The 16,598-nt window shown below is 45.7% G+C and overlaps 1 protein-coding gene across 50 annotated transcripts in view; it reads right to left on the reverse strand.

Annotated features, from left to right (window-relative positions):
• LOC110501039 (CUGBP Elav-like family member 2) overlaps positions 1–16,598 on the reverse strand; it is a 221,329-nt gene that overhangs the window by 58,384 nt on the left and 146,347 nt on the right. For all 50 annotated transcript variants that reach the window (XM_090214078.1, XM_090214062.1, XM_090214091.1 and 47 more), the window contains one exon: positions 6,009–6,091. In XM_090214078.1, coding sequence (XP_090070204.1) covers positions 6,009–6,091 — 83 coding nt within the window. The remainder of the gene's footprint in view (positions 1–6,008; positions 6,092–16,598) is intronic.

The raw sequence follows: 16,598 nt of genomic DNA on the forward strand, positions 1-16,598 counted from the left end.
TGTCGTTCCACTTCATGATTGTGTCCCACTTGTTGTTGATTCTTCACAAAAAAATGCAGTTTTATATCTTTATGTTTGAAGCCTGAAATGTGGCAAAAGGTCGCAAAGTTCAAGGGGGCCAAATACTTTCGCAAGGCACTGTACCTCTCCAGCAGGGTATTATCCCCTTAACACTACTATATTGTTTCCTACCCAACCAACGCTATGCAACACTACTGTGTTCTAGTACAATTGCCATCTAAACATTTCCTTCCAGGACACAACGTGCCAGAAACCTAATATCCCTCAGCATTTAATGTTCACCCTCTCACCTACAGCATGTACCCCATTCCTCAAACCCCTCTGACCCCTCGGCTCGCGAGGAATGACCCCGGGCTTTAAAGGTCAGAGTTCAACTTGTCCGGCTGCCACAAAGTGTGTGTGTCTAAAGTGTGTGTGTGTGTAGAGAAACCCCCACTGAGTCCTGCATGCTGCCAGCAGCAGTGTAGCCTTTGCCAGCAGTCAGCACCTCAATAACACGTTCACCTGACTTGTGTGTGAGCCAATAGAAAAGCTCTCAGCTACTGTACTTGCACTGAACACCCTGGTATCATACACACCAAGTTTCCTCAGCAACACACACACACACTTAACTGTACATATCTCATAGTAGCAACACTACACATTGTAGCCACTCTTCCGTCTAGTTTCTACCTATCCCTTTCTCTCTCTCTTTTTATTTCCCTCTTTCCCTCAGTCTACATATCCCCTCTCCTCTGTGGGGTTGAGGTAGAGGCAGTGACACAGACAGATGGCCCTCATAGTGGGGAGTCAATAACTGTGGTCAACACACACACACACACACAGACTCTTTCAACATGATTTTTACAGACATAAATACATTCTGTGCCCATCTGCATTCCGGCCATTTCCATTCCCTACACACTCACGACAGCATTAAATACAACTAGACATCTATAATTCACCCTAACACACAATTATCTCTGCCTTCTATGTTCCCTCTCGTCACCACTACCTCTCTCACACAGTTACCCCACATTATCCCCACTTATTTCCCTTAGTAAACAATTAACCCCAAGCCTGGGTGCTGAGTGGCTGGGGGAATGCTGCATTAGCTATGTGGCGAGGCTCGCTAAGGTCCTACTGCTGAGTACTCACAGTATTTAACATAGTTAGCCTTCATTACACAGTACCACGAGAGCTCTCTCCTCCTCTCCTCTCTCAAACCAGCCTGCTGAGGAGAGGAAGTTCATTTGAAACAAGCGATTCATATTTATTTTTTTGTTAAATAAGTGTACACACACTGAGACGGGCGGGAGGCGGACGTAATGCCGATGGGGATTACTTTCTCCAGACCCTGTTTGCCATAGCATTTGGGCTTCACTCTGGCAATTACAGCCCTTAATTAAATTGATTTCTATAATGAGCGTCTGTAATGACACAGAGCTGTGGGATTGGCTTGGTGTGTGTATAAGTGCGTGTGTGTCTGAGTGTGTGTGACATTAGCAATGAGGAATGGGTAACTTGCTGTTTACTTAGTCTAGTGGTTAGTATAATGTGTGTATTGAGTGGGATTAAAAGATGAGACACACACAAACATACACACTTTGCTCTTCCGTCCTCAGAATAGTCAGCTGTGTGTCAGAGCTCGAGACCACTCTAAAAATGCTAAGCGGTGCCAGTGTGAGGTATAACCTTTCCGTTCATAGCACCGTTGCTGCCAGTCTCCAGGGATGCATTAGTGACTGATGGCACAGACCTACGACGTCACATGTTTAATATCCTATACCACGGTTCAGCGGTTTCAAACCAGAGGGCCACGCAAACATTTCCATGGTTACTCACTGTTCATAGCACATCGGGCTTCATTATGACATATCCTCGGGTACCACATGCAGCGGCACAAACTGTCATATTTTACACAAGATAACTCCAGGGTTGTGTCCAAAGTGGCACCCTATTCCCTATAGTGGGTGTCAATTAGGACGCGCACTAGCTATCAGTCCAGGGAGGGTTACCTCATCCCTTTTTCCAGAGAGGGAGCCAGACTCCTCTCTCTGCTGTTCCATAAGTGGCGTTCTGACACCTGAACAAGCAGCACAGACAGGGCCCAATGTGATGGGAGAGCTGCCATTCCTACTTTAACTTCAACACGCATTGACACCCACTCTGACTGTTGTGATTTCCTCCAGTCCACACCTCCCCACCCTCAGCATCTCCTAACTCACAGTCCTGAATTCTTCCTGATTAGTATTGTGACTACTGGTGTGTGTGTGTGTGTGTGTGTGTGTGTGTGTGTGTGTGTGTGTCTGTGTGTGTGTGTGTCAAAGTGTGTGTGTGTGTGTAAAAGTGTGTGTGTGTGTCAAAGTGTGTGCGTGTGGTCTGTGAAGTGCAGCGTTTTAATGAGTCCCACTCTTCTTATCAAACTTGACGCTCTGCAGCGCTCTGATCAGCCTTCATCAAGGACACGGGGCTCGACTGATCACGTCTGAAATCACCCCTCCTCTCCCCCTCCTCACCCACACTCGTCCCACCCCGACAAAGTGAGAATGAAATATCCTTTAAAGAAAAACTATGAATCAAAGGCGTTTTTCATCCAGCGTTTTTCTCACACACACAGAGAGAGAGAGAGAGAGAGAGAGAGAGAGAGAGAGAGGTTGAGAAATGGACAGAGAGAGAGAGAGAGAGAGATGGAGAGATGGAGAAATGGACAGAGAGAGAGAGAGAGGGAGAGATGGAGAAATGGACAGAGAGAGAGAGAGAGAGGGACAGATGGAGAAATGGACAGAGAGAGAGAGAGGGAGAGATGGAGAAATGGACAGAGAGAGAGAGAGAGAGAGAGCTGCTGGAGGGCACTAGAAAGTCAGTGTCCTAGATTAGCTCTCACACGCCCTTCTCCCCCCCCCCCCCAGCCACACAGACTGTGTGTGTGTGTGAGACAGGCAGTCTGTGCCGTGCTGTGGGCGCTGGCGTGGGGAGACACCAGCCATTTAGACATCTGTCAGCCGCTGATGAAAGAGTTCAATTTAGTGGAAAATCTCAGACAACCTTGTCTGGCGGACGGGCTGACAGGCTTTAACTCACATGTGTATTTGTGTTTGTGTCAGACCTGTTTTCCAGTACTATTTCAGGTATTTCATTTCATACTCAAATGCACTCCCTTGCATTAAACCCAGGTATTTGAAAGTAGTATTTAAAATAAGTATTTGAAAATACTTTCAAATACAATTTGGTCGATTCAAATAAAAAATATGTGATTTGGGCTGTGTATTTAAAAATACTTTTATAACAAATACACCAGTCTCAACGTCAACAGTGAAGAGGCGACTCCGGGATGCTGGCCTTCTAAGCAGAGTTCCTCTGTTCAGTGTTCTTTTGTCCATCTTAATCTTTTATTTTTACTGGCCAGTCTGAGATATGGCTTTTTCTTTGCAACTCTGCCTAGAAGGCCAGCATCACGAAGTCGCCTCTTCACTGTTGAAGTTGAGACTGGTGTTTTTACGGGTACTATTTAATGAAGCTGGCAGTTGAGGACTTGTGTGGCGTGTGTTTCTTAAACTAGACACTTTAATATACTTGTCCTCTTGCTCAGTTGGGCATCGGGGCCTCCCACTCCTCTTTATATTCTGGTTAGGGCCAGTTTGCGCTGTCCTGTGAAGGGAGTAGTACACAGCGTTGTACGAGACATTCAGTTTCTTGGCAATTTCTCGCATGGAATAGCCTTCATTTCTCAGAACAAGAATAGACTGACAAGTTTCAGAAGATATTTCTAAGTGACCCCAAACTTTTGAACGGTAGTGTGTGTGTGTGTGCTTCTGGCTGTGCGTGTAGTGTGACTACTTGTGTGTGTGTGTGTGTGTGGAGGTCCAGACTGCGGATGGCTGTGCAGCAGGGGAGGGTATTATGTTCTTAAATATCTGCAGAAGGAGCTACGGCATGTTTTCAGTCGATAGATGTTTTGGGGCCAGTTTAAAGCACAGCTCAGTGGTGACATTAGAGGCTCTGAGAGAAGCGGGCCCCCCCTAGCTACGTGCCCAGACCAGCCATCTCCACCCTAATTTCTCCAACCCCCCCCACCCACAGTCCCCAGAGCTTCATTAGCTGTTCATTAGAAAGAAAACTCTTACTTTAAGTTTTTGTTCCTCTAAAACAGAGTCCCCCCCTGTCTCCTTTCACTCATCTAAAGCTACTTGGCAGATTTGGGGAAGGGAGGAGGCACAGTGTGTGTGTGTGTGTGTGTGTGTGTGGAATCACTTAGGCATACGTCCAGTCCCTGTTCAGACCTGTGCAGGTTTCAGTAAGATCTCCATTAACACATCATAGCACAAGCACAACACACACACACACACACACACACACCTCCATCCAGCACTTTTGCAGTCTGCTGCCAAAGCTGGAGGCTTAGAGAGAGAGGGGGGGGGGGGGGTGGACAGGCAGGGAGTTGGCGGAGGAGAGAGGCTGCTTTTCTAAAGTGTGTCACTCCAATATGTGGCTGGCAGTCTAGGCCTTTCTTTTTGTGAATTCCGTGTTGGAGATGGGGGGAGTATAGGAGTACTATGCAGGGCGGTACAGAACATCCACGTTTACACTCACTACCACATTCTCTCCAGACTGTTCACACTCAACGCCCTACTCAAACATGGCAGCCATTCAACTGTTCCTGTGTGTGCCGTAAATCAATATGGCCGCTGTTCAGCTCTGCCAGCCGCTCTCGTCCAATATGGCCGCCGTCCAACTGCTGTGATTGGATCTCACCCTGTCAGGGCCTACAGTTTAGAGCGCAAGAATGAACGAGGGAGAGACAGAGAGCCAATATAAACATTGTTCTACTGCCTTTTACAAGAGAGGGAGAGACAGAGAGCTAACAAGCACGGATTGCTTTGTAGCTGAACTCATTTATTGCCTTGCCCTAAAGCGAACTGTGCTCTCCCTCTATGCTTTCCTCATCACTCCATCCTCTCCTTAGCTCACCTCTCTGTCCATTGCTCTCTCTGTCCACCTCTCTACCTCCACTCAACGATAAAGCATTTATGGACTCTCTCTCCCACTACATCCCTCCCTCCCTCCTCCCAGAGGAAGGTCAGTCAGTACTTTATTAAAGTCAAATTCAAACATATCCTCAGTGCTGCATTGCCTTGGAGATCTCAGAGGAGGCCATTTTAAATGAGTTAATCATGACCTCCCAAAACCGCTCAAATGGATGTGATTATGGTGCTATTGATTCAGCCCTGTGTGTGTTCGTTTTAGAGTGTTACCTGCCTGGGGAAAAGAGGGACAGAGGGAGGAGGAGTTGGCAGAGGAAATGAGGAAGGGCGGTAATTTCACGTTCCCCTAATCTTCAAATGTTTAGAGCATGTGGCGTATCATATCCACCCTCCGTCCTCATATTCGTCCTCATATCCACCCTCTCTAACCCAATAGGTCCATCGACTAACCAACAGAGGAAATACAGTGTACAGACTTCCCTTCCCTCTAATCTAAAGGCTTCCAGAGCCTCAGAACAGTCAAGGCTGCAGCCTGCCAACACCCCAAGCAGGAGTAACCGTGGCCCAGGGGCCTGTTAAACCCAGAGGAGCAGCTAGAGACTTCCAGAACCTGGGAGGGGAGCCGAGACAAAATCCTATTGCTCATCTATCACTCCACTGTGTTTAATATACACACAGGGACAGAGGACAGCAGCAGGAGTCTGGTAGAGGAAAGGCCCCTACAGCACACACACACACACACACACACACACACACACAGAAATATATTCACACGCAGAATATATAATGTAGTCAGGCACAAATGACACAAATAAGCATCTAAATGCAGTTAGTGACAGAGTAAAGGCCTACACACACACACACACACACACACACACACACACACACACACACACACACACACACACACACACACAATACAGACAGCCACAGTGTGTGACGTGACAGTAATGGGAGATGTCCCCTGGTAATCACTGACACTGCGTGACAGCAGGGCAGCGTGGGCCGTGAACACACACTCACCCCTGTTAAGGTCTTTATGTTATGCAGTGCGTTCTGGGCTTCAAGGGCAGCTTTCCGTGTGTAAAACGTGACAAAACAGCACCCTGGGAGAAGAGAGGGGGAGAGAGATGAACATGATAAGCAACCAAAAAAGTGTCCTTAATTTATTCATACAGTTTTAAGTCATCCGTCAAAAGTAGGCTCAAGGAGAAACCAGCTTAGCATTTACATGAAGAAAACATTCACGATTTTAAAACAATTCAGTATTAATGACTTGAGTAACAGTATTTCAGAATGACAGAGACACATCAAAGAGAGAGAAGGGGAGAGAGGGAGGGAGGACAGGAGCCAGTCAGAGAAAGAGAGAGAGCGAAAGAGAAAGAGAGAGAGCGAAAGAGAAAGGAGAGAGAGAGAGAAAGAGACAGAGACAGAGAAATGAGACAGAGACAGAGAAATGAGACAGAGAGACAGAGAGAGAGAGACAGAGAGAGAGAGACAGAGAGAGAGACAGAGTGAGAGAGAGAGAGAGAGAGAGAGAGAGAGAGAGAGACAGACAGAGACAGAGAGAGAGAGAGACAGACAGAGACAGAGAGAGAGAGAGACAGAGAGAGAGAGAGAGAGAGAGAGAGAGACAGACAGAGACAGAGAGAGAGAGAGACATGAGAGAGAGAGAGAGAGAGCGAAAGAGAAAGGAGAGAGAGAGAGAGAAATGAGACAGAGAGAAGGAAAGGTCTAGTCATTATACAGTATATGAAATAGTCATCTCCAGTGTAGGTAGCAGACAGTCCAGCTGTAGACCATTAAGCCACAGTCAGCAGTATAAGGAGCAGAGGAACTGCTGAGTCATGTAGAATCACTTTTCACACATTTACAGTTTTCAATTCCTCATTTTTTGAGATGTGCGTGAATGACTAGTCCTGCTGTCCATCCATCTCACTTCCGTTATGTTGCACAGGTACCCCGTTGCAGAGGGGTTGATGATTGCATTCTATTGGAAAAGGTGGCTTTAAAATGACCAGCGTTTTCATATGGTGTTGTCTGTGTTTGGGATGGTTAAGGTCTTGGCCTAGCATGAAGGGACTGCACTGGGATTTCCATAGAGTAGGGCTTGTGTATGGGCAGGTTTGAGCTTAGTGTAACAGTAGTAGTCTGTATTACAATTCCCATAGTGTATAGCCTGTGTATAGGAGGGGTTATCCTAGCATTAGCTGTGTGCTGTGATGTCCATGGTGTGGGGCCTGTGTATGGGAGGGGTTAGCCTAGCATTAGCTGTGTGCTGTGATGTCCATGGTGTGGGGCCTGTGTATGGGAGGGGTTAGCCTAGCATTAGCTGTGTGCTGTGATGCCCATGGTGTGGGGCCTGTGTATGGGAGGGGTTAGCCTAGCATTAGCTGTGTGCTGTGATTGCCACGTTGTGGGGCCACTGTATGGGAGGGGTTAGCCTAGCATTAGCTGTGTGCTGTGATGCCCATGGTGTGGGGCCTGTGTATGGACAGGTTTGAGCTTCGTATTAGCACTGTTGTCATTCCCATAGTGTAGAGGCTGTATGGAAGGGTTAGCCCAGAGTCTGGAAATACATGTGTATTGTGGTTCCCAAAGCACACAGCCTATTTAGCTCTTATAGTGTCATCATAGGTATGGGGGGGTTAGCGTGTTAGTGGTGTGTATTGTGATTCCCTAGCATTAGTGTTGTATCAGCGTTGCTTAGCCTAGCATTAGTGTCTTAGCCTAGCATTAGTGTCTTAGCCTAGCATTAGTGTCTTAGCCTAGCATAGGCCTATTGTGATCTCCATAGCATAGGGCCTGTGTATGGGATGGTAAGTGTAGCAGTAGTGGTGTGTATTGTGATTCTCATAGGATAGGGCCTGTGTATGGGATGGTAAGTGTAGCATTAGTGGTGTGTATTGTGATTCTCATAGGATAGGGCCTGTGTATGGGATGGTAAGTGTAGCATTAGTGGTGTGTATTGTGATTCTCATAGGATAGGGCCTGTGTATGGGATGGTAAGTGTAGCATTAGTGGTGTGTATTGTGATTATCATAGGGTAGGGCCTGTGTATGGGATGGTAAGTGTAGCAGTAGTGGTGTGTATTGTGATTCTCATAGGGTAGGGCCTGTGAGGGCTAGCGATGCGGCCTGTGGTTGACTGTCCCTGTTGGTGTGCTGTCAGGAAGAGGATCAAAAAGCAGAGCATTGTTCTCACACACTAAGGCTGCGTTTAGACAAGCAGACCCATTTTTTGGGTCTCATCAGGTCTCTTCACATCAGATCTTTTTCCATATCAGGTATTTTTCAGATTGTATGTGATTTATCAAAAGAACAATTAGTGAAAAAAATGCATGCACAAAACTAGCAGTAGTGTACTCAATGCTGTGTCCGAGACCACCTAAAGCCAGACCAATTCAAGACCAAGACCGGAGGGGGGGCGAGACCGATTCAAGACCGGAGGAGGGGCAAGACCAAGTCAAGACCGGAGGAGGGGCAAGACCGAGTCAAGACAGGAGGAGGGGCGAGACCGAGTCAAGACCGGAGGAGGGGCGGAGACTGAGTCAAGACCGGAGGAGGGGCGGAGACTGAGTCAAGACCGGAGGAGGGGCGGAGACTGAGTCAAGACCGGAGGAGAGGCGAAACTGAGTCAAGACCGGAGGAGGTGCGAAACTGAGTCAAGACCGGAGGAGGGGCGAGACCGAGTCAAGACCGGAGGAGGGGCGAGACTGAGTCAAGACCGAGACCGGAGGAGGGGCGAGACCGAGTCAAGACCGGAGGAGGGGCGAGACTGAGTCAAGACCGGAGGAGGGGCGAAACTGAGTCAAGACCGGAGGAGGGGCGAGACCGAGTCAAGACCGGAGGAGGGGCGAGACCGAGTCAAGACAGGAGGAGGGGCGAGACCGAGTCAAGACAGGAGGAGGGGCGAGACCGAGTCAAGACTGGAGGAGGGGCGAGACCGAGTCAAGACCGGAGGAGGGGCGAGGCCGAGTCAAGACCGGAGGAGGGGCGAGACCGAGTCAAGACCGGAGGAGGGGCGAAACTGAGTCAAGACCGGAGGAGGTGCGAAACTGAGTCAAGACCGGAGGAGGGGCGAGACCGAGTCAAGACCGGAGGAGGGGCGAAACTGAGTCAAGACAGGAGGAGGGGCGAGACTGAGTCAAGACCGAGAACGGGAGGGTGACTAGGGGTCCGAGACTGAGTCAAGACCGAGACCGGAGGAGGGGCAAGACTGAGTCCAGACCGAGAACGGGAGGGTGACTAGGGGTTCGAGACAGAGTCAAGACCGAGACCAGAAAAATGCAAGTCAAATTAAAGACCATGATTAGAATTTAGTCAAATCAACCACCATAATAAGAGTTCAGAATGTCCAGTATTTCTGTGTTCATATTTCAGAACAACATATGGATTCTTTAGACATTCAGAATAGTGAAGAAATGTATGTTGATGAAAATAGAGCCACTCTACATATATTACTATCCCAAACACAGTGGAGCACAATGGGCCTTCTACGCCTTCAGAGAAGGGCTAAGAGTTGTTAAAATAATGAGTATAATAATAATGATCTGATTTAAAAGTTTTTGTCGATAAGGGTTAACACTGAGGGTTAACACCAATTAGAATTTTTATTTGCTGGTCTCTGGGGAGATGAATCTAGCTAGCTAAGTCAGCCATCAGCTAGGCCATCAGAAGCTATATAAAGGCATATGCCATTCAACTGTATTTAGGACGTTTGTGTGAAGTAACAGTGGAATCAAGCAATCCCATTTTGCCTTAATGGGTGGGACTGTTTTTACAAAAACTTCTGCCTACTTGAAGGCCAGCAGGTGTTAACAAAGAGGATGTCGTTGCTAATGTGTTAGCTTCTCTCTTTTCAAGAATAATGATCATCATCTGCTGAGGGGAACTGTGTTTTTTTATTCCAGCGTGTTTGTGGTGTTAGCCATCTCTTTGAAAATAACTTGTGTGTGTGAAACATGGTTGCATTTAAAGTGGAACTGACAGCATTTTAGCAACATGACATTTACAACCCCAGGAAGAATATGACACATTTTTAAACATTTTCTGACAAGTGACCACTTAGATATGGTCATTTTCATAGATTCTTAGAATGTTTGGTTATTACGGACAGTAAGGCATTTGTGAAAAGTCTATAGTAATATAGAGTGGGAAAGCGGCCGTGCATTTGGACAATTAATAGACACTGCAGTAAACAAAACCTAATAAAAACATCTGTCTACACAGACTGGTGCGCTATAGCCAATCAGAGCTACAGTAGGCCTTTATACAAACAAGCCATTTGTCACGCAGACCTTCCATCATTCATTTTGAACTGGACTGTGTGTTTACGGGCAGTTGTAACAGCACGACTTTAGATCATTAGAACGCATTCGCCAAAAGTCACAAAATACACCTGAATAGATTTCTGCAAATATGTAAATACCACAAGGTTCTCTCGCCCTTAGTTATGAACATCAACAACAACAAGGTCCACAACTAATGCTAGCCAGAGCAAGATAAGCTAAAATCCAACGAAGGAACATTAGATAAACCCTCTCAAACCTTTTCAGCTAGTTGGCCGTCAAAATTGCACTGATAAACAATGGGGAATTGTAGCCACGTCCTTCTGCAGCTTGCCTGCCAATGCATGATTGTCCCAACCAAGCACCCAAGCTAACTGGCTAGTTAGCTAGCTTTCTACTTCCAGACACAAATGAGAGAACAACTCACTCACCTTGACTAGCTATGACTTTTTTTCAACTTTTACTTACACGGTCATATTCAGGAGGTGTTGCGTGTTCGTAAATTCATCAGTTGTTCTGCGCTCTGGCACACTCAGACGAGAGTGCTCTGAAATCGGAGTATATATAATTTTTTTATTTAACCTTTATTTAACTAGGCAAGTCAGTTAAGAACAAATTCATGTTTACAATGACGGCCTACACTGGCCAAACTCGGACAACGCATGGCCAATTGTGCGCTGCCCTATGGGACTCCCAATCATGGCTGATTGTGATACAGTCTGGATTCGAACCAGGGTGTCTGTAGTGACGCCTCTAGCACTGAGATGCAGGGTCTTAGACCACTTGGGAGCGCAGTTAGTCAAAGTGAATTTGCGAATGCAAGAGATATTCTAATTGGATAACAGTTGTTCAAGTTCTTGCTAGCTAACCAAATGACACCTGCAACTCTAGCTGTGTATAGCCACCGAAAAACGATGTGAGGGGAAAAAGTCAGTTGCTCACCCACTCCTCGAATGGCATGGCATGACATGCTCCTAGCAGCTAGCTAGCTATCTATCCAGCTAACGTTAGGCTCCGTTTTTTTTAGCTTGCTACAGTACATAAATAGACACTAGCCTATTAGCCATGTTATGACTGACTTGTGATCATTGCCCTTGCTAGTTTGATTGTATTGACATTCCCATCCTTAGTTACAATCGTCCGTTTTTGTCCAGAATAATGAGTCATTGAAACTGAAATCCCAAATGGAGACAGCAAACAATGTAGCAGGCCAGCTGTGTATTGGGGAATTATATGAATCATGCATTGAACTGCATCCATCTATTCTGCCAACAATGCCTTAGACTTCGGCATGGAACGTTGAGTCAAATAGAACCTATTTTTAAGATCTCTTATAAAGTTGGTTTTGTAGCATAAACTGGGAATTTGATATTTTTCACTGATATTATGATTTTTTGTTTGTTTCATATCTGCAACGTCGTTAGATCTCTGTCAGTTCCACTTTAAACTTCAGCTCCCCGGTTACTTGGTGTGCTAAACGTGAAATGTTTTTTTGCAATGGGAAGTAATAGTCAACTGGGAAATGCTTAATGTTTTGTTTTTGTTTTCTTATGAATGGGACCTACTGGTTTATGGACTGCTTCTCCTTTACAGCATGCTGTGTGTGACTGCTGTCTTTCCATCGGCCCTATGCAGTGGTATAGTGGTTTCTGGAGAAGTGGGTATATTAAACATTTTGCCAAAAAGTTAACGGCCTGCCCAGCAAAGGAAAGGAACGCTGTTTTCATGAGTTTTCACAGATTTTCACTATCAAAATATCAAAAATGTAAATATAAATAAAATACAAAAATGTGATGGTTTAAGTCCACAACAATGCTTAAACCTCACCAATCTGATTGGGTGGGCTTGTCAGACTCCCCAGTGGATGTACCTCTGTTCACCCAGGCCCATCCATGTCTACACCCCTGATGCAAAAAGCATGTTGACAATTGTGCATCACAAATAGCCTACTAACCAACACTTCGGACTTCACTTTTTAAATACCTGGTTTGCATACCCATTGTTGGCTTAGTTACCATATACAGGTAGATATCATAAATTGAAATGTCTTTCCTACCCTACGCGCTACCGATGTGATTCTTCTGTGAGCTGCTCCATGCCAAAACACATTGCGAGCTGCACACGTCCTGCCTGCACATGATATTCCGCTGAAACGAGGTTATGTGCTCGGAACACGAGGCTACTTTATGCATGATTGCTCTATTGTACTGTATAATTGATAAGTCGTATAGCTCCACTACGCTACTTTGATACGCATCAGTAGGGATTAAGAAGTCAGTATACGCAACGTCCACCGAAAAATATGTGAGTGTACAGCTTATACCCGTGTATAGCCTCCACTAGACCACTGGCCCTTTGTGTTTTACTAAAAGTGCACCCTCCTACATGAGTGACCTGGTATTACGGTTAATCTCCTTTCAGAATCACCAACCTGTCACACACTGAAGACCTATAGGTTCACCACTGTACTAACCTGTCACACACTGAAGACCTATAGGTTCACCACTGTACTAACCTGTCATACTGAAGACCTATAGGTTCACCACTGAAGACCTATAGGTTCACCACTGTACTAACCTGTCATACTGAAGACCTATAGGTTCTCCACTGTCACACACTGAAGACCTATAGGTTCACTACTGTACTAACCTGTCACACTGAAAACCTATAGGTTCTCCACTGTACTAACCTGTCACACTGAAGACCTATAGGTTCACCACTGTACTAACCTGTCACATACTGAAGACCTATAGGTTCACCACTGTACTAACCTGTCACACACTGAAGACCTATAGGTTCACCACTGTACTAACCTGTCACACACTGAAGACCTATAGGTTCACTACTGTACTAACCTGTCACACACTGAAGACCTATAGGTTCACTACTGTACTAACCTGTCACACACTGAAGACCTATAGGTTCACTACTGTACTAACCTGTCACACTAAAGACCTATAGGTTCACCACTGTACTAACCTGTCACACACTGAAGATCTATAGGTTCACCACTGTACTAACCTGTCAAACACTGAAGACCTATAGGTTCACTACTGTACTAACCTGTCACACACTGAAGGCCTATAGGTTCACCCACTGTACTAACCTGTCACACTGAAGACCTATAGGTTCACCACTGAAGACCTATAGGTTCACCACTGTACTAACCTGTCACATACTGAAGACCTATAGGTTCACCACTGTACTAACCTGTCACACACTGAAGACCTATAGGTTCACTACTGTACTAACCTGTCACACACTGAAGACCTATAGGTTCACCACTGTCACACACTGAAGACCTATAGGTTCACCACTGTCACACACTGAAGACCTATAGGTTCACTACTGTACTAACCTGTCACACCCTGAAGACCTATAGGGTCACCACTGTACTAACCTGTCACACACTGAAGACCTATAGGTTCACCACTGTACTAACCTGTCACACACTGAAGACCTATAGTTTCACCACTGTCACACACTGAAGACCTATAGGTTCACCACTGTACTAACCTGTCACACTGAAGACCTATAGGTTCACCACTGTACTAACCTGTCACATACTGAAGACCTATAGGTTCACCACTGTACTAACCTGTCACACACTAAAGACCTATAGGTTCACTACTGTACTAACCTGTCACACACTGAAGACCTATAGGTTCACTACTGTACTAACCTGTCACACACTGAAGACCTATAGGTTCACTACTGTACTAACCTGTCACACACTGAAGACCTATAGGTTCACTACTGTACTAACCTGTCACACTAAAGACCTATAGGTTCACCACTGTACTAACCTGTCACACACTGAAGATCTATAGGTTCACCACTGTACTAACCTGTCAAACACTGAAGACCTATAGGTTCACTACTGTACTAACCTGTCAAACACTGAAGATCTATAGGTTCACCTCTGTACTAACCTGTCACACTGAAGACCTATAGGTTCACCACTGAAGACCTATAGGTTCACCACTGTACTAACCTGTCACACACTGAAGACCTATAGGTTCACTACTGTACTAACCTGTCACACACTGAAGACCTATAGGTTCACCACTGTACTAACCTGTCACACACTGAAGACCTATAGGTTCACTACTGTACTAACCTGTCACACACTGAAGACCTATAGGTTCACTACTGTACTAACCTGTCACACACTGAAGACCTATAGGTTCACTACTGTACTAACCTGTCACACACTGAAGACCTATAGGTTCACTACTGTACTAACCTGTCACACTAAAGACCTATAGGTTCACCACTGTACTAACCTGTCACACACTGAAGATCTATAGGTTCACCACTGTACTAACCTGTCAAACACTGAAGACCTATAGGTTCACTACTGTACTAACCTGTCACACACTGAAGGCCTATAGGTTCACCCACTGTACTAACCTGTCACACTGAAGACCTATAGGTTCACCACTGAAGACCTATAGGTTCACCACTGTACTAACCTGTCACATACTGAAGACCTATAGGTTCACCACTGTACTAACCTGTCACACACTGAAGACCTATAGGTTCACTACTGTACTAACCTGTCACACACTGAAGACCTATAGGTTCACCACTGTCACACACTGAAGACCTATAGGTTCACCACTGTCACACACTGAAGACCTATAGGTTCACTACTGTACTAACCTGTCACACCCTGAAGACCTATAGGGTCACCACTGTACTAACCTGTCACACACTGAAGACCTATAGGTTCACCACTGTACTAACCTGTCACACACTGAAGACCTATAGTTTCACCACTGTCACACACTGAAGACCTATAGGTTCACCACTGTACTAACCTGTCACACTGAAGACCTATAGGTTCACCACTGTACTAACCTGTCACATACTGAAGACCTATAGGTTCACCACTGTACTAACCTGTCACACACTAAAGACCTATAGGTTCACTACTGTACTAACCTGTCACACACTGAAGACCTATAGGTTCACTACTGTACTAACCTGTCACACACTGAAGACCTATAGGTTCACTACTGTACTAACCTGTCACACACTGAAGACCTATAGGTTCACTACTGTACTAACCTGTCACACTAAAGACCTATAGGTTCACCACTGTACTAACCTGTCACACACTGAAGATCTATAGGTTCACCACTGTACTAACCTGTCAAACACTGAAGACCTATAGGTTCACTACTGTACTAACCTGTCAAACACTGAAGACCTATAGGTTCACCACTGTCACACACTGAAGACCTATAGGTTCACCACTGTCACACACTGAAGACCTATAGGTTCACTACTGTACTAACCTGTCACACCCTGAAGACCTATAGGGTCACCACTGTACTAACCTGTCACACACTGAAGACCTATAGGTTCACCACTGTACTAACCTGTCACACACTGAAGACCTATAGTTTCACCACTGTCACACACTGAAGACCTATAGGTTCACCACTGTACTAACCTGTCACACTGAAGACCTATAGGTTCACCACTGTACTAACCTGTCACATACTGAAGACCTATAGGTTCACCACTGTACTAACCTGTCACACACTAAAGACCTATAGGTTCACTACTGTACTAACCTGTCACACACTGAAGACCTATAGGTTCACTACTGTACTAACCTGTCACACACTGAAGACCTATAGGTTCACTACTGTACTAACCTGTCACACACTGAAGACCTATAGGTTCACTACTGTACTAACCTGTCACACTAAAGACCTATAGGTTCACCACTGTACTAACCTGTCACACACTGAAGATCTATAGGTTCACCACTGTACTAACCTGTCAAACACTGAAGACCTATAGGTTCACTACTGTACTAACCTGTCAAACACTGAAGATCTATAGGTTCACCTCTGTACTAACCTGTCACACTGAAGACCTATAGGTTCACCACTGAAGACCTATAGGTTCACCACTGTACTAACCTGTCACACACTGAAGACCTATAGGTTCACTACTGTACTAACCTGTCACACACTGAAGACCTATAGGTTCACCACTGTACTAACCTGTCACACACTGAAGACCTATAGGTTCACTACTGTACTAACCTGTCACACCCTGAAGACCTATAGGTTCACCACTGTACTAACCTGTCACACACTGAAGACCTATAGGTTCACCACTGTACTAACCTGTCACACACTGAAGACCTATAGTTTCACCACTGTCACACACTGAAGACCTATAGGTTCACCACTGTACTAACCTGTCACACTGAAGACCTATAGGTTCACCACTGTACTAACCTGTCACATACTGAAGACCTATAGGTTCACCACTGTACTAACCTGTCACACACTAAAGAC

Source organism: Oncorhynchus mykiss, chromosome 21 (assembly GCF_057628025.1).
Source record: "Oncorhynchus mykiss isolate SJ-2025 chromosome 21, ASM5762802v1, whole genome shotgun sequence".
Classification (NCBI taxonomy): Eukaryota; Metazoa; Chordata; class Actinopteri; order Salmoniformes; family Salmonidae; genus Oncorhynchus; species Oncorhynchus mykiss.